General features: G+C 46.3%; 1 protein-coding gene across 7 annotated transcripts in view; it reads right to left on the bottom strand.

The window, feature by feature from the left end:
* Positions 1 to 589: 589 nt before the first annotated feature.
* Vti1a (vesicle transport through interaction with t-SNAREs 1A) overlaps positions 590 to 18973 on the bottom strand; it is a 310414-nt gene continuing 292030 nt past the window's right edge. For all 7 annotated transcript variants that reach the window (XM_060391259.1, XM_060391236.1, XM_060391261.1 and 4 more), the window contains one exon: positions 590 to 4008. Coding sequence is in view for 4 of the 7 variants with exons in the window: in XM_060391236.1 (XP_060247219.1) it covers positions 3915 to 4008 (94 nt within the window). In the remaining 3 variants the exon portion in view is untranslated. The remainder of the gene's footprint in view (positions 4009 to 18973) is intronic.

The raw sequence follows: 18973 nt of genomic DNA, 5'->3' as shown, positions 1-18973 counted from the left end.
GGCCAGTACTCCTCCAGACACGATTTGGCACCTCTATTCCTAAGCACAGAGGCCCCAGAGAGGCTGAGCAGTTCACACTGAAGTGATGAGGAAATCGTCACTTGCACCTAATTCTCAGCTACGTAGACAAACTACTATAAATATTTATGATGGGAAATTTTATTATTTAAAAATTCCCCTCTAAATTTCCAGTAAGTCTGCCGAAGAATGCCTGCTGAACAGGTTGCAAATTAAGAACAATTATTTTTCTCTTCCGCATTTAAATGTAACTTAGACCTGAAGTCATTGAAGGGGCTAACATCAACCTTAATTAAATATTAAAGTGTGCCTGTACCTGCTGCTATTGTTGCCCCTTCGAGTAAGATATAACCTATTTTTGACAAGTTTTCATCTTTCTCTGTGGAAGACACTACATGAAACCAAATCAGTGGCAAAGAGGAGAGTAATGAATAATCTATTTCATATTCCAACAGTACCCAGGGCTCGGAGTGGAAAAATATTCAGTCAGACGATGGCAAGAGGCTTCCGGGGTACCACATGACACAGCTAATGTTTAAATAATAATAATAAAAACGCGATAAACAAATCATTAGCCCTTAACAGTTGTTTAATGCAATTTGTTAATGAACGTAATGGTGGGGACTGATAATGAAAGACAATAAAACCGTCTAAACAGGCGCCAAGTCGCTGGCCATGCGCAATTATTTCCTTGTCAAGTTTTTATGATTTAATGAGCCCCTCTGGGACTGACGGCTGTCAGTCAGTCGTGACTTTTTGACACCATTACAACTTCAAATACAGCAGCAGGCAGGCTGTTTTCCTCGGATTTGAAATACTGAAATGATCTGACAGTTTTAAAGAAAAGATGTGCAAAAAAAAAAAAAAAAAAAAAAAGAAAGAAAGAAAAAGAAAAAAAAAGAGAGGGAGGGAGACAGAGGTTGCATCGTCTTCCTTTCTTTCCCTCCTCCCTTCTCCATGAGTTGGTAATCTCTGGATGCTGTTTGGTAATGAAAACCCAATCACTAAGGTCATTATCTGATGAGGTTTTTGGAGCAGGCAGGCTTTTTCCCCCTCTTTATTTCTTTACTTAATGATAACCCTCAATGGGCTTGCCCCGCATGGGACGGCCAGAGCCGCACAATTTTGTTCGCCATTAATTTCAGCCTTTGAAGCTCAGGGCTCAGAAGCAGTAGCAAAGCAAACCCCCCACCAAGCGGGTTCCAAAATAAGACAATCCAGCGTGCCTGAAACAGAATAGCAAATGGCCTGGCAGCCCAGGCCTGGCCGCTGACGTCAGGCCCACTGCATCTGCAGGCATCCGCCTTCAACACGGAACATTTAAAAACTCTTTACAACTTAAGAGACTCTAATTAAATTGCTTTTGATTCTGGAGCCAGGGTTGCATCCACTTTATTTATAGTGTCAGAGAAACTGTTTAGTCTGCATGAATTTTATATGGCGAGGGCTTCCTCCTCTTCTTCCTCCTCCATGTTGTCACCTCATCCTTCCCCTACTCCCACATACTTTTAAACAAAGGCTTCCCACTTCAGAAGCAGTCAACAACTAAAGCCCACATAATCTGAACCCAGGATCTTCCACACAGACACCCGCTTCAGGTTTGTGGACTCTTCCTTCCCTGGGGGCTCAGGGCTCCTCCATGTTCTCCCCTGGCATCAGGAGGCCAGAGGGTGGTCAGGACTCTCAGACCAGTGTCCACCTCCCCTGGGCCTGGCCTGAGGGTGGAGGCCACTTGCCAGGGGATGCGATGGAACGGCTAGGTCAAAGGCTACATGTTCACAGACTGCTGCTCCCAAGGTTGAGCTGGGCCACAATCACTAGCAGTAGCCAAAAGAGGACTCAGCAGAGAAAGCCCTGAGCAGTGAGGAGCAAGTGCTCTCCTTTCTCCTCACTCCACCTGCTTCAGCCAGCACAGAGGCTTCAGGGAAAGGCCTAGGGCCAGCAGGGGACAGCGCTCAGCTCCACCTGGCTTGTTGGGGGGCTTGGGAAGGAGCTGTGTGGAGGATGGAGGAAGGTGCGAGACACAGCTTTGAACACAGGTGTACCTTAACGAAGAACTGTAATTTCCGAGGAGCCACCAGAGGTGATGGTCTATTTCACTAGCAGCAGTGGTACAGACTGAGGTTGCCTTCTTGCTTTTAATATTTCCCCCATAAGTTTAGGATGTCCAGAATTCAGTTATCAGAATAAAAAGCTCTTGCTGAGCAGGTCCCTTTAACTGACAGGAAAGTTAGCGTAGCTTCCAGCCCATCTCCTTTGCTGTCCTACTTTGTTCGGCCAAAATCCCATGCAATCCTTCCAACACAGAGACTACACCTTTATTTACACATAATGATAAATGATTTATCTGAAAACATACAGGCCCTGGCCTTTTTCCACAGGCACAATTCCTCTGGCGGATTTTGCATTTCTTCTCTACTTTATAATGGTTCTCTTCTGAATGAATGTGTGTGTGGTGGGGGAATCAAATGCAGCATGCTCTTACTCCATGAGCACAGGTGCTTATTAGCATTTTTTTATGAAGAGAACAGATTTGCTTTTCAAGAATTCAAAGCTTCCAATTATATTTAAAAAGATAGTACAGACATAGAAGTGACTAAGAAGTCTTAAGAAAAACACATTTGTAACATGACTAGAGAGGAAATGACCTCAGCTTGGGAAACTGAAGCCCGATCACAAATGAACTCATTTTGAACATAATTCCTGGTCACCTCAGACAGAAGGAAAGGGAAGAAAATCACAAGGTGTGACAGAGTTTGAATACATGGAGAGCCGAGGAAGTGTTAACAGTTTTCGTAAAAACCCACATGGTTCTTTTGTAGCACTCTGCAATTTCTCATTCTCAGAAAGGAGGTTAGTGGGCATTTCCCGCCATGTTCTGTTTCGTTTTGTTTTCCCCCTAGTGGACTGACCTATAGGATTCTCCCGTTTTTATCACCACATTGCACACTTCATACCGGCAGAGCAGTCCTGCTCATATTCTCTAAAGTACTCATACTGCCTTCCCACAGGCAGGGATATGGAGAGAACCCCAGACCTTTTGCATGTATGAGGGCTGCTGCTGACTGAGCTCATATTAAAATGGAGAAGATACAGAAGTGCTTACACAGGTCAGGGAAGATGAGGTCACAGTTAAATACTGTGCAAGTTCTCATGCTACCAGCAAATTCCAGTGTGCACGGCATTTGGGGAAGTCAAGGAAATATTTCTTGTAGTCAGTAACCAAAGCTGGGACAAGTGGACATTGAGCAGCTTCAACAAAAAAAAAATTCTTGGGCAAAATATACACACACATACATATATACGCAATAAAAAAACCAGGGAGAGTGCTAAGCCTGCTTCCTGTATAGGGACAGTAAATCCACTCCTGTGCATAAAGTTGCATGGACAGGATGGCAGCATTCTTTAGGCTGGGAAGGGTGGGGCTGGCCTGCTGGAGCTGCACACTGGCTCTGGCCTCTGACTTTTCTTATCCATGGACATCACAGAAAGACTATTTGGTAAAGAGAGGGACGTGATACACAGAAGCTCCCATGACTGAGTCGCCATGCCCTCTCTCAGACTGTGGCCCCAGGCATGCCCACAAGACAAGGAAGAATGTTACCAAAGCTATTTTGGACAGCAGATGACATTACCTAAAGGCAAGTAAGCATTCACCTTTACCTTTAGAAAACAACAAATCTGGACAAAGACTAACCTCAGAAAGGAAACCAACCCACATGCAGACAGGAATCGGAGATGTCTGTACACTCTCTGCACTCTAGCTGAACAGTGGTAAGGGAGAGACAGAGGGCCACCTGGGGCCTGTCAATGCAAAGAATGATTCATGTGACCATTTTGTCTTAATTACTCAGGACAAAGCCAAGATCACTGTTTATCACGGGAGAGCGGATGCATCAGTGTCCTTTGACAAAAAACGTGATGGCCGTCAGGATGGTGATGACCACGATGATCCCCAGGATGACGAGCAGGATGCGGTTTTGGATGATTCTGTGGGAGACAGAATAGAAATGCACATGGAAGAATGATCAGAATTCTGACACGCTGCCCAAGCCAATGTGGCTAAAGAAACCACCGTCTGGCAGGCAGAGTCTGTGTGTGTGCACCCAGACACAGGCATACACACTCACAGCTTTTTTTTTTTTTTTTTTTTTTTATGAACAACTCTGCAGTGCTTGCAGTCAGAGAATGCTAACCAGAAAGCTACAGCAATCAGGGCTCCCCAGGATCCGGGTACCACGTAGGCTCTCTAAATGATCAGGACCCATGTGAGCATCTTTCTAATTTCGATGTGAGACAAACCTCACTTTTTTTTTTTTTCAGTGTTCCTATGAAAGGAAAAGATTCCAAGGAAATATGTGTCAGTGAGGTACTTACCTGAACAAAAGCACCCCAGGAAAAGAGAGAGACTTAGCAGGGAGAGGATAGGATTAAGAAGCAAGTGTCAAACTTGCAGCTTGGGTTGTGAAGCCATCACCTGTCAGTCCTTGGCTTCGTCAAGCCAGGAGGAAATGTTACATATGCTCCCTGGTACAAAAAAGATGGAAGTGAGAGCAAACAGAATGTCCTCAAAGTGCCTGGCAAGCTGCTTTGGGTGGGCCCTGTAGGGGCTACTGGTCCCTGGGTGCAGCTCTGCAGATACTGACCTCAGAAAGACAAGCTGAGGAGACACCCTCTCTGGATGCCTGCAGCGTGCTTCCGCTGAAGTGATTTCATAATTTGTTACCTCATTCGGAGAAAAGAGGTCGCACACCACAATGCTTTGTTGAGTCTTTCAAAGGGAACCTGGGTCAAACCGCCTCGCCCACGCTCGCTGCTCTCACTGAGCGCACGGAAATAGAAACGCAGAGAGGCTGGCTGTCTAGCCGGCTGCCCACCAGCTTCAAGCCTGCAGCAACTCCATTCCAGAGGTACGTGCAGAGTTCTGTGTCCTCCTGTGCACGAGGGACCTTGGACAGGGTCTTCCACAGGGAGGAGGATGTGGGGCTGAGTCAGGCCTCCACTGGAGCAGGGAGTGGTTCTTTGCATTTCAGAGGACCCTCAGAGGGTCCCTGCAGCCAGATGGAGGATGACGACAGGTTGTGGCTTTCGTGGCATCCTTCCCACCCACCCTTTCTTCGTCATGGGTAGATGGATTCTATCCCATTAGAGTGGCCTGATCCCCCGGGGCCCTAACAGGTCGGGCTCCCTCTCTTCCTGACAGGCTACAAAATGATCGCCATTTGCTAACACGTCTTCCGCAAAACTGCTTTAGTGCTCATGTCCGTTTTTCTCATAGGAGATGAATGGTGCGCTCCGTCCTCATTTATCACATGAGGCTTGGTGAGGATCTGTCTTGTCTATTTCTTCTTGTCCCACTAGAAAGCCTGTGCCTGACATTAATTCTTCTGTGATGACAGCTAACTCAGACTTAACAGGCCATATTTACCCAGGAGGCAGGAAGGATTCTCTGTCCCACTCAATAAGTAAATAAGAACAGGATTTCAGTTTATTAAAGGGAAGCTAATTAGGAATGCTGACTGGGACCTATTTAGGCTCCTTTACCTCTCAAGCTGGGTTTTCTCCTTTTCTCTGGAAGGGAGGCCAGTCTTCAGAATGGTCCCGTTTTTTGGAAGTCATCATTGAAATCTCTATTTACCTGTTACCCGTGTCAGATTCACAAAGGAAATCAGCAAAACTGAGTCTCAGTAGTAAGATAGATTCAAAGCAAGAAAACTTCAACCTGTGGTAGCGTGGCTCTTATACAGCATGAACGGCGACTGTTTCACTTGTGGGACGAGGGCCCCAGGCATCCAAGACAGACATGCAGGAAGGTTAGGTACGGGCGTTACTAGTTTAATCTGGAACATGGTAATAAGCACACACGAATCTTAGCTCTTCTTAGCTTTCCCCTCCCCGTGCACTCATGCCAACTTGTGTCCCTGTGACGACCCCTCTGCCACTTAGATGCAGCCATCTTTCAGGGAACATGTAGCATTCATCTTTAAAGCTGGGACATCATGCAATGGCGGGCACTTGGGAGCAGGACAGAGAACTAAATCTCCAAGGAATGTAATGACAGAGTGTTGCTCCTGGGAACTACCATTGTCCCATTCTAGGGGGAATGTAGGAGAAATCTGGGCTAATTCAATTTGCAGGAAAATATCAGGGTAGAAAAGGATGAAAGTGAAAGTTGAAATGAGCCCCTAAAGGTGAAGCTACACACTACAGTGCCTTCTCCGAGCAGTCCTGGCTCTTCTCTCAGAAGCTAGAGGAAGGACTGGCCATTCAGGCTCCTGAGTGTGTGCCAGTGGAAGACATCGGGGCTCCTACAGAAAGGGATGCCAGACAATTAGATGAAGGGAGCAGAAGAACAGAAAGAGGTGGAACACAGGGTGCTGTGGGTAAGCCCAACTGGCCAGGTCATCAACCCAGCTTTGGACTATGAAGGCCTTCAGCAAATACCTCTCTGGGCACAGGAAATGAGCCACCTGGGTGAGAAGGGCCGAGCCAGCAGGGAAAGGGGAAGCAATGGCCGGCAGTTGCAGACCCAGCCTGTGAGGGAGCCTGGGGAACAGTTACTGGCCATTGCTGCTGGCCAGTCCCAATTGCTCTGGGCAACAGAGACGAATGCAGAGGTGAAGAGTTGGGAGGAATCAGAAAAGCCAGTCAGGTCAAGGAAGTCTGCTAAGCCAGCCAGAAGAGAACTTCAGGGGCAGCCCCAAGGAGCGGCTCGGAACGCTGGGGAAGGGCCTTGTGTTTCAGCAGGGCAGCGGCAAGCAGTCTTAATGTCCCTTTTGAAAATGCAAAGTGTGTTTACCCAGTAAATAATTTAAGAAAGAGTACACACTTGAAAGCAGACATCCACTGAACCAGCCAGGCTAAATTGCCTCCAGGCAGAAACCCGTGCATTTGCATGCTGCATTCTATCAAGTGAGCACACTGTGGCTTTAAAAGAATGCAGAGGCAAATTAAAAGGAATGTGGGCCTGAAACATCAAAAATTCTCCAAGTTTACATTATGAATCACAGTGCTGTTGATATAAGATGAATTAACCATTTACTTTGAGGTTAAACTCACACAGTATTATTGAAAAAACTGATCCTATGTGGAACCCAGGGAGCAGTTAGTCTTCCATTGCCAGTCTCCTCCCCTTCTGGAACCAGCTCTTGTGTGTGGCATGCAGAAGCAGGGAAGGCTGGTTCAAGGGAAGGAGGCAGGCAGCTACCTGACATCCTCCTGCCTGAGGGGCGCGGGGACTGCGTGCAGCAGGCACTCTTCACGGCACTTCCCAAAGTGTCCAGTTTCTCCTCTACACCCCACAGCCCTGCCCTGCCCTGGTCCTTGGCGTGGTGCATTAACACGGCACGGAAGCAGCTGACTTTTGGTATTCCATCCTTTAATGCGACCCCTGTTTCTCTCTTCTGATGTTGAGCCTGAATGTTCCAGAGGGGCAGTGACAGGGCACAGGACCTGCACCCCAGGCCTGTCACCTCAAGGATCAATATCCATGGCTTCTCCTGGATCTACAGCAGATTTGATCTGAGGTGATGCGGTCTGGGGACTGCTTGTGAGCACAGCATAACTACTGGCCCCTCTTAGTCAAGGGGAGCACCCACGTGAGCACAGTGAGGCTTGGGGTGCACATATCCCAGAAATCAAGGTCTGACGATGGCTCACAGCTCCTTCCTTGAAGATTAGTTTTTGTTTCTTTATCTTCAAACGTTGTTTTTTTTAGTATAAATTTTGAAATTATATTTATTTATTTACTTATTCACTCCTGTGTGTACGCTACAGTGTCCATGTGGAGACCAAAGGACAACGTGGAGGAGTGGGTTTGTCCCTTTTAACTATGAGCAGCCTTCGACAGAAGGCTTGGTAGCAACTGAGGATTACCCCTCAGTTATCCTATCTGCCAAAAGCTGGGTTCCTTCTGCATCCAACTGGTTGTAAGTCTTCTCACTGAAAACCCAGGAGCTTCTTCAGCCGAGGCTGCTGTGTGAGTGCTCATGAGCAGAGCTGGCCAGGAGGTCTTGGCAAGCTGCCCAGGCCACTCTGCATCCTGACAATCACCCCATGCCACCCCTGGCTCCAAAGGCAGAGGTGTGACCTAAGCCACGATGGCCAGTGTACCACTCCATCTCCCTGGCTATGGTGACGTGAGCCAGCCTAGCAGAGGGAAGGAAGCCCCATTATTGCTGTGAAGGATGGGTCACCCAAACAGCATGCAATGCAGATGTTAGGTCTGCATCTGTGGCAGCCATTTTATTTTCACGAGGAAGTCAACCTAAGAAACAAGCTGGCCCATGGACCCCACCCCGAAGGCACGATAAACTTCTATAGCAAGCCACCCTTCCTTTGAACTTTGATTAATAGGAGAAAAATAAATTAACTTCATTTTTCAGGACTGTTTGATTTGGGTCTTCTATTATTTGTAACCAGAAAACACTTTTAGGCTGAGTCACTGTGCTTCCACACCGGGTCTTTGATCTATGGCACCCTCTAATAAGGCTTCCGGACTGTGCCACCTCAAGCCTGGATTTCCCTGTGCTTTGCTTCCCACTATGCTAACCACACAGGTATCTGATTTTCTGTTTCTGTGAAGTTTTCTCTGGTAAAAAGTGGCCTTTCCACAGCCTAAATCTCTTTTATCTTTTGTATCCCTCTGACATAGAACCTGGCAGAGCTGTTAAAAAAATAATAATAACAAATGCTTGTGCAGGGTGTGGTGGTGCAAGCACCAAGTTCCAGCAGCTTTCAAAGCTGAGGCAGGGGGATCATGTGAGTCTAGTAGACTGAGGGCTGAAGCCACCTGGGATGTACACTGTGACCCCTGTACACAGACACAGTGTGTGCTTAGCTACTGGCCACTGTCCAGGAAGAATGCCTGCAGTGCCCTCACTGTCCCTGCACCTGGAGTGCAGGAGGGCTGGCACACCCAGCACTGTCCCTCCAACCTGCCGTGTGGTGGGCTTCTTCTTGGTTCCATTGGAGGAACCAAGTCCTACCCATTGTAACTCTCAAGGCAAGTCTTACCAATTACAACTCTATTTCTTGCACAAACCTGTGTTAAAAAAACCAGCCTGATACCCAAACCACAGAGTCTGCTGGAGATTTCCTAGAGAACCAAGAGAAAAGTACAGTCCTCTTTCTACTGGGTCTGATTGTAGGGACAATGGTAGCCTTGAGGCACTGAAGACGATTCTAACCATATTGCTAGAGAGAAGCATGTTTCCTGCCAGTGGAGCACAGGGTCAAGGAACTAAGAAATAGAGATGAAATCCCAAGACATCATGTCAGTCCCTGGATCTATCTGAGCCTGATAGCTGAAGGGTCTCATTTAACCTTACCAGTTATAGACAAAGCCTTTTGATATGAGCTAGTTTAGTTGGAAATTTTTACCTTACAGCATACTGGATTGGACAGTGCCCCCCCCATCCCACAAAGCCAGTCTACCTGAAAGCTCGTAAGGTGACCTCATTTGGAAGAAAGACCTTCATATGAACCTGCCTTCCTGAGGAGGCCTTCCCGACCCCAGAAACATCCACATTAGACCTCTTCCTGCCAATCCCCTGCCTGCTGGGTCTCCCTGGGGCACAGCCAGCAGCAGTGAGCTGCACACTGTCCCTGAAGCTCCATCTTTAGGCCCATGGCTCTGTCTGCTTTCCTGAGGAGGCCTATGGGGCCCAAGAACATTCAGGTCCACGTGGGGCACAGCAGCAGAGGTGAGTAGTGTGCTGCCCCCTGAGCTCCACTGTCAGGCCCAGGGCTCTGTCTGCCTCCTCAAGGAGTCCTGTTGGCAACATGAACACCCAGCCAACACCAGGGACAAGCAGATGGCTAAAGGCTGGTGTAAGAATGCAATCAACAAGAGACAGGGCAATATGGCACCACCAGAGCCCAGCTACCCTAGTGCAGCAAGCTCTGGATTTCCTAACACAACTAAAGCACAAGAAGACAACCTTAAATCCAATCTTACAAAGATAATAGAAGCCTTTAAAGAAGAAATTAATAACTTCTTTAAAGAAGTATGGGAAAATAGAATCAAACAATGAAGATAATCAACAAAATGGTTCAAAAATCAATAAAGAAAACACAAACTGAGGAAATCCTGGAAAAGGAAAACCTAAAGAAGAAAACAGGAACTACAGACAAAAGCATCCCCACAGAATACAAGAGATGGAATCGAGAGAATCTCTGGCATGTAAAATGTAATTGAAGAATCGATACATCTGTCAAAGAAAATATTAAATCTACAAAGTTCCTGACACAAAACATCCAAGAAATCTGGGACACTATGAAAAGACCAAACCTGAGAATAACAGAAATAGAAGAAAGAGAAGACTCTCAGCTCCAAGGCCTGGAAAATATTCTTAACAGAAATTATCATAGAAGAAAATTTCCTCAAAGAGGTGCCTAAAAGCATACAAGAAGCTTACAACACCAAATAGATTGGACCAGAAAAGAAAATTCTCCTACCATATAATAATCAAAACACTAAATGTTCAGGACAAGAAAAGAGTATTAAAAGCTACAAGAGAAAAAGGCTAAGTAACATACAAAGGCAGACCTATCAGAATCACACCCAACTTCTCAACAGAGACTCTAAAAGCCAGGAGGGCCTAGGCAGAGGTCTTGTAGACTTAAAGAGACTATAGATGTCAGCCTAGATTGCTATATTCAGCAAAACTTTTAATCTCCATAGATAGAGAAAACAATATATTCTCCAACACCACCAAATTTAAACAATATCTATGAACAAATGTAGCCCTACAGAAAATATTAGAAGGAAAACTCCAAACCGAGGAGGTTAACTACATCCAAGAAAACAAGGGAAATAAATAACTCTATGCCAGCAAAATCAAAAGAAGACACACACACACATACACACACACACACACACACACACACACACACACACACACACACCATCACTACCAGCACCACCACCACCATCAAAATAACAGGAATTTACAATCATTGGTCATTAATCTGAACATCCATAGACTCAATCTCCCAATAAAAAAGACACAGGCTAACAGAATGGATGTGAAAACAGGATTCATCCTTCTGCTGCATAAAAGTATCACACTTCAGCAACAAAGATAAATATTAGTGCAGAGAAAAGTGCTAAAAAAAGGTTCTCCAAGCAAATGGACCCAAGAAACTAGCTGGAGTAGCCATTCTAAAATCTAATAAAATAGACTTTCAACCAAAATTAATTGAAAGAGATAGGGAAGGAGTACTTCATATTCATTAAAGGAAAAAATCCACTAAGATGACATCTCAGTTCTAAACATCTATGCCCCAAATGCGGGGGCACCCACCTTTACAAAAGAACCATTACTAAAGCTTAAATCACACATTGAACCCCACACATTTAGAGTGGGAGACTTCAGTACTGCTATTTCACCAATGGACAGGTCACTCACTGAGACAGAAACTAAACAGAGAAATAATGAAACTAACAGATGTTATGAATAAAATAGACCTAACAGATACCTATAGAACACTGTATCAAAACACAAAAGAATATACTTTTCTTAGCACCTCACGAAACTTCTCCAAAACTGACCATATACTCAGTCACAAACAAAGCCTCAATAGATACAAAAAAATTGAAATAACCTCCTGTATCTTATGAGACTACCATGAACTGAAGCAACAACAGAGACAAACAAAAGCCTACAAACTCATGGAAACTGAACAGCTCTCTATTCAATGACCACTGGGTCAGGGAAGAAATAAAGAAAGAAATTAAAAACTTTCTAGAATTCAATGAAAAAGAAGGCATAACATACCCAAACTTACGGGACATAATGAAAGCAATGCTGAAAGGAAAGTTCATAGCACTAAGTGCTTTCATAAAGAAATTGGAGAGATCTCATACTAGCAACACAACAGCACACCTAAAGCTCTAGAACAAAAAGAAGTAAACACACTCAAGAGAGTAGATGGCAAGAAATAATGAAACTCAGGGATGAAATCAATAAATTAGAAACAAAGAGAATAATACAAAGAATCAACAAAACCAAGATCTGGTTCTTTGAGAAAATCAACATGATAGACAAACTCTTAGCCAAACTAACTAAAAGGCAGAGAGACAGTATCCAAATTAACAAAATTAGAAATAAAAAGAGGGACATAACATTGACAGTAAGGAAATCCAAAGAACCATCAGGTCTTCAAAAGTTTGTACTCCACAAAACTGGAAAAATCTAAACAAAATCGACAATTTTCTTGATACCACTCACCAACATTAAATCAAGATCATGTAAACAATTTAAATAGACTTATAACCCCTAAGGAAATAGAAGCAGTCATTAAAAGTCTCCCAGATGTCCCTCAACTGAAGAATGAATAAAGAACATGGATAAACACAATGGAAACAAAGACATTATAAAATCTGCAGGCAAAAGGATAGAACTAGAAAATATCATCCTGAGTGAAGTAACACAGACCCAGAAAGACATGCATGGTATATATTCAGTTAAGTGGATATTGACCATAGACTGCAGGATGACCATACTACAATTCAGAGATCCAAAGAAGCTAAGGGGCCAAGGGAAGATGCTTGACTCTCACTCATAAGGGGAAACAAAATAGATATTGGAGGTAGATAGCTGGGAGAGGGGGTGAGGAGGTGAACAGGAGGGATCAAGTGCGGGGGCAACTGAGGGAGAGAGAACTGGTGAAGAGAACTGAAATTGGTATTGAGGTGTGTGTGTGTGTGTGTGTGTGTGTGTGTGTGTGTGTGTGTGTAGGGAGGGCAGCTCTGGACAAGTCAGAAACCTAGAACAAGGGAAATATCTAGCTAGAAGATCCTAGCTAAGACTCCTAGCAACAGGGAATATGGAACCTGTAATAGCCACCTCCTATAACCAGGCAAAACTTCCAATGGAGGGTTGGGGCAGCAACCCACCCACAAAACCTTCGATCCAAAATCTGTCCTGCCTACAAGATACGCAGGGAAAAAAGATGGAACAGAAATTCAAGGAATGGCCAACCAATGACCAGCCCACCTTGAGACCCAGGCCATGAGAGAGAGCCCATCCCTGACACTATTACTGATAGACTAGCACACAGGAGCCTAGCATAACTGTCCTCTAAAAGGCTTCACCCAGCATCTGCTGAAAACAGATGCAGAGACCCACAGCCAAACATTGGGTGCAGCTCAGGGAATCCTATGGAAGAGGGGAGAAAGGATTAAAGGAGCCAGAGGGGTCAAGGACACCACAAGAAAAACCTACCGAATCAACTAACCTGGGCTCAGAGGGCCTTACACAGAGACTGAACCAGCAACCAGAGAGCATGCATGGGATGGACCTATGTCCCCTACACAAGACGTGCAGCTTGGTCTTCATCTGTGTCTCCTAAACACTGGAGCAGGGCTGTCTCTGACTCTGTAGATTACCTTTGGATCCCTTTCCCCTAGCTGGGCTCCCTTTGCTTTGACAGCCCTGGACAGCAAACACACTGAATTCTCAGGCCATTGTGTGGACCTGTGAACTTGTTTGGAGAATCGTGATAGTTTGCCATGGTGCCATTCCCTTCACCACTGCTTCCTGCACCATACAATGGATTTATCTCAAGTTTCCTGTAAAGGACAGGGCAGTCCTGAGCTCATTCCTGAGAAGCTTTACGTGCAGCCAGTGTCGTCAAGGAACTCTGGGAGCCGTGCATTCTGAGTGAGGATTTTTCCTCGTGAACACAGTGAGCAGCTTCCCAAAGCCACAGAGAGTTGGGGGCTGTGGGGGCACACTCTAGAACCCAACACACCCCATACACTGCTGGCCCAGGATGCCTGCTATAGTTAAGCTGGGCCAGCCTTTCAGGCCATACACCCCATCCACTGCTGGCCCAGGGTGCCTGGTATGGTTAAGCTGGGCCAGCCTTTCAGGCCATACAACCCATCTACTGCTGGCCCAGGGTGCCTGGTATGGTTAAGCTGGGCCAGCCTTTCAGGCCATCAGCAGTCAGTAGTTCATATTTGCTGACTTTGACTTTGACCTAATCTGTGACAAAGTATCTCCTCAGGGCTCCTCTGGAACACAAGAGAATGAGTCTTGCTAGTTGGAGACACAAGCAAGTTCTCTAACAAGGGACCCAAGAACCAGGAGCTAGGATCTGAGCTCTGACACAACTCAGCTCAGACCCCATTCCTAAATTTGTCTTAGCTACGCAGGGACCTGCAGCTTTGCTCTGTTCAGGGCCAGATGGTAAGTCTGGTAACTTGATGGAGCTACCATGAGGTGAAACTCCTCAGACCAGCAGGATTAAGGGATAGAATTCCTTATTTTGCAGTTCTGGAGGTTAGAAACCCAGAGTCAAGGTGCTGCATTGTTGGCTCCCGAGGGTTGCCAGTGAGACTTTTCCAAGCTGCTTTCTTCTCTTCTGCTGGTCTGCTAGGAATATTTGTGGCCACATCCTCTGCTCCCCATACACCTCCTCATGTAGTGTTCCTTGTGAGTGCAAAACCTAGTCAATTTTTGACTTTTTACAAGGACACCAGTTACATGGGCAAGGGGAGCATCCTATTCTTGTGTGCCTCATCTTAGCAAACGCCACAAGAAAGGTCCAGAAAGGCCACTCTTGAGGGACTGGAGGTTGGAAGTTCCACATGTAAACTGATGGGTTAGGAAGATGCCGTCAGCCATGTGGATTAACAGAGACTCTGTTGCTATTACTCAACTTTGCTCTTGCATAGAGCAGTCGTGACATAGGTGAAAATGGACTATGTTATAATAAAACCTTAGGAATATGTGAATTTGAATTCCATATGATCTTCCAATAACAAAAGTTATTCTTTTGAATTTTCTCATAATATAAAAATGTAAAGCCATTTCAGCTTAAGAGACAGTGGGCTAGATTCTACACCACTGCTTTGCTCTGCTTACCCCTGGCTCAAAGCTACAAGGCACTGGGACACAGCCCCTCTCAGCTCGAGGAAACAGCTATCCCTGGATGTCACAGAAGCCACGCTGAAAGCTACAGATAGCGTGCCCAAAGAGCTCTGAAGAAGACAAGGAACCTAGAGACTCTACCACGTGAGCTGTGGGCACTGCAACCAGCAATCTGTGACCGAGGGTTGACAACAAAGATCATTCTGTGACAGGGACAGGGCAAGCTGTCATGTGCCCACTAGCCTGGTTTTGCCTGGAGTGACCTGGAACAAGCTACTCCATGACATTTGAGTTTCAGACTCTTCCCAAACAAGGTCGATGAACTCATCAGCTATGCGGAGATAAAAGGATCAGCTCATTGAAGATTTTAAAGCACTTTGAAAGGTAGTCCTTTAAGGGAAGTGCAGTTGGCAAATAATTTTGTAAAAGGAGGTGCCATTTCAGGGCAAATAAGAGGTTCCAGTTGCCAGAGATTGGAAAGCTGCCTGGGAAACTTCCAGAGGCTGGTGGGGGAAGTAGAGACAGGTGAGGAAGCTGTTTCCTGCTCAACTTGCCATGCTGTGGTTCCCACAGGTTGCTATCCAGTGGGGCCTTACATTGACAGTCTCCCCAGCAGGGCTGAGCCTTGCCTCCAAGGCGGGAGCATCAACATCAAAAGCAAAAGGAGGCTGTCCCATTGGCTGGCTCCAGCTCCCTCCCGGCCCGGGAAAGCAGCCAACAAGTACCTGTCAGACACACTGAGAAGTCCAGGGGGTTTTGATCAGTGATGTGTAGCTACATCGGGCCCTGCATTGCCAAATGTGTCCATCAGATTGCAGCCTGGGTGCCATGGCCACTGCCATTCTTAAACATGAACTTGGTGACAGCAGGGGGCCTGGAGAGCAGCCTTGCTGGCTACCGATTTCACATAGGATCAAGGCAGCTTGCCTCCATCAAAGGATCTGGAAAGGACTTGAAGAGAATTAAGCAATGATGCTCCAGAAATGCAAGGTGTGTGCAGTCCCCTTCCGGGCTTGCAGACTGCTGGAGCTGGCAAAGGTCTTTGGGTTTAGGCCTAGATTCTTCATGTTAGAGGAGAGAACAGTGAAACCGTGAGAGGTCTAAGGACTCGTCTCAGGCCCGCTCTTGTCTCAGGGGACACTCCTTCTATCTGAGTGGCCAGTACTGCCCAGCGTGAGTGTTCCTTCTAGCAGAGTTCACCTGAGCTCACAGTTCCAGAGGGTAGAACCTGAAGGCACAGCAGGGGCCGAAGGTGGGGTGGCTGCAACAGCAGCTAAGAGCTCACAGCAAGAACAATGAGTCAGAAGCTAGATTACCTAATCTATAAAGTCTCACATTTTAAACATTGGCAACTAAGTAAATACTTTCTTAAAGTGAGTGACTAAGCAAAGCGCATGTGCAGACCCTGTTGGAGACTCCTAATTATAACTAAGAACAGACAGAGATGAAGGTGTGCGGGGTGGGGTGAGGTTAGAATTGGTCTGTGCAACAGTCCTGCCTTCCTCTCTTGGAGACTGGAATTCCAGCCTTCCTGACCCTGTGGCTCTCAGAGGCTGGAAGGTCAGCCTGTGGGTGAGCATGGAGAACCTAGCCTCACACTCTAAGTATCCACACTTAGCCAATACCCAGGTTTTAACTACCATGCCAAAGGCCAGGGAGCGGTCCACAGTGCTCACAAGCCAGCCTGGGTATCCTTTGTAGACTCTCCCAAGGTCATGGGAAGCACAGGCAGAGGTCAGGCCCAGACTGCTCACCCGCGGCTCCTCTGACCTTCAGGGTCTTGGCCTGGAGAAACCCAGCTGCTGACATGCAACAGTAGGCCAGCCACAGTCTAGGAAAGGTGTTAGAAAGGGGTCTCTACTGGTGCTGGATGGAAAAGCAAGTTTCAAGGACTGCTTCTACACAGTCTGTTGAGAAGTTTCTGTGCCTGTTTCTCCAGCTCTAAAGTGACAGCAAACACGACAGAGATCTAGGGATCCTTGGGGATCCTTGGGGGCACTTAGGACCAAGACTTGATACAACTGAAGAAGCTGGGCTGACAAGAGTCTAGCGGCTTCTGCACACTCTGGGGTCCCCCCCTACTGCTGCAATAAGTAGGGACACGAGTGACAAATCAGAAAGTCCCTTTGTGGGGCTGAGCTGAAGCCAGGCTGCATTTGCAAAAGCCAACCCTCTACTTTCTTCTTTGGGGACTCTGCCCTCCAGCTCCCCAGCCTTCATTTTCACAATGGAGGGCTCTGATAAACACTAGCAGACTTGTCAAAGTTCGGCTAACAGAAAAGGCTTGCTGAGAAACCTTAGGGCTGGGTGTGTGGCATGTTGGGGGTGGGGGTCTGCCTCGCCTCTCCTTGGGAGCAGCCAGTTCCGGATGTCCGTATCAGCTCTTGTGCAGACCCTGTCAATCACTCACTCTCTCTCTCTCTCTCTCTCTCTCTCTCTCTCTCTCTCTCTCTCATCTGATCTGTCCACAGAAAAGCAGGAGCAGTGAGAAGCTGTCCAGCAGTACTTACTGGGTCGGTCTCCTCTAAGAATGTCCGAGAGCACCGTGTATTACCCAGCTCAGCACATGTCCTGTGCTAAAGCCTCATGGGAGATGTTCTTTCTAGTTGGGGTAGGAGAAAGCCCTGGGTTTCATCATATAGATATTGATTCCTGTAGCTGGCCCTATCCCTCTCTCTGAGTTAGCTGCCAGATGCCTGGGGATAAATTTGTTGCCCATCTCTTACATATATACAGAGTAGGTACTAGCCTCCATCCTCATTTCATTTTCTAGATTGTGTTGTATATATTTAGGAAAGTGGCTATAAATTCTTTAGGGACCAAGATACTATAAAGATAAGAGAATGGAAAGAACACCCATCCTCACAGTCTGTCTGCTTTAACGCATTAGGCCTCAGTTTCTCTACTACCCTCAACAGCTCTGTAAGATGGGCTAGTGGAAAGCCAGCTTTCACTCTCAAGGCAGCCAGGGCTCCCTGTTTTTCCTTTGAAGATCCTTTGGAGGTCAGCATGGGGCAATTTCTAGAATCTACCAAACCTTGGAACTAGTGCATAGGGGTGGGAGGACCACGTCCATGTGGATCCCTCTTTGTCGGTGGGTGTTGACAGCAATCGTCCTCACAGTGTGGAATGCGTTAGTGAAAGCTGAAGGCATTCCCACCCTCTGCTGGCTGCAAACACACTACCCAAAATGTCAGCACGGTCGTGGCCCTTCCTTGAACAATCTGAAGGATGTGTCTCTCTGTATATAGGCTTTTTTGGATGCTTTAAAACCTGGGAAATAATCAAGCTGAGGCCACCTCTGAGATGCCTCTAAAAGAACCCACTTGGAGACAGATAAAAATAATGAGAATTTTCCTGTCAGGAAAGATTTAGAAAATATCACGGGCATTATTAAAATTTAATTTTTTACTCGGCTTTTTGGTTCCCCTTTCCAGTGATAATGAGCAGGAAGGCACACCTCCGCCTCACTCGTACTTGTTTTGTGCAATAAATTCAGCCTTGCAGTCTGAAGGCATTTCAGACAACAGTTCTGACTGCTATAGGCCTAGTTTTTACCCCGTGCTTTCAGTCTTCCCATAAAAACCAGTTTAGGAGATCATTTTCCACAAGGCCAGTGAACTAATAAAAACCAATTTTGCCCATCTGGTTCAGAGAAATCTTGGATCTAGCTGAGGCAGAACTGCAAAATGGGAAGGAAAAAAAAAAAAGATCAATGTATTCACTGACGATTTAGCTGATAGAGAACTATCAAATTAGCTGGTGAGAGGCACTTGGCTCTTTAAGGGTCCAGGAGGATCATTTTTCCTCCAGTGGTGGAAGGTGCTCAGAGTAGCAATTCTTCTGTGGGCAGCAGAAGGACCCGCGTCCTGGCACAGGGGCTGATCGTGTAAAAGGTTGGGTTTTACTTGAAGTGTTCCCAGGTCACTGGAATAGTGAGTGAGTCAGGACTCCACTGCTGATTGACACCCGAGGCTCTCTGTCTTCTCTATGTGCACCTGAGGACCTTTTGGGGCACCTCTACCATCCTATGTACGTCACATGAATTCATTTTTAGATTAGAGCGCTGAGGC

This window comes from Meriones unguiculatus, chromosome 1 (genome assembly GCF_030254825.1).
Source record: "Meriones unguiculatus strain TT.TT164.6M chromosome 1, Bangor_MerUng_6.1, whole genome shotgun sequence".
Lineage (NCBI taxonomy): Eukaryota > Metazoa > Chordata > Mammalia > Rodentia > Muridae > Meriones > Meriones unguiculatus.
This window is presented reverse-complemented; position numbering and strand designations above follow the sequence as displayed.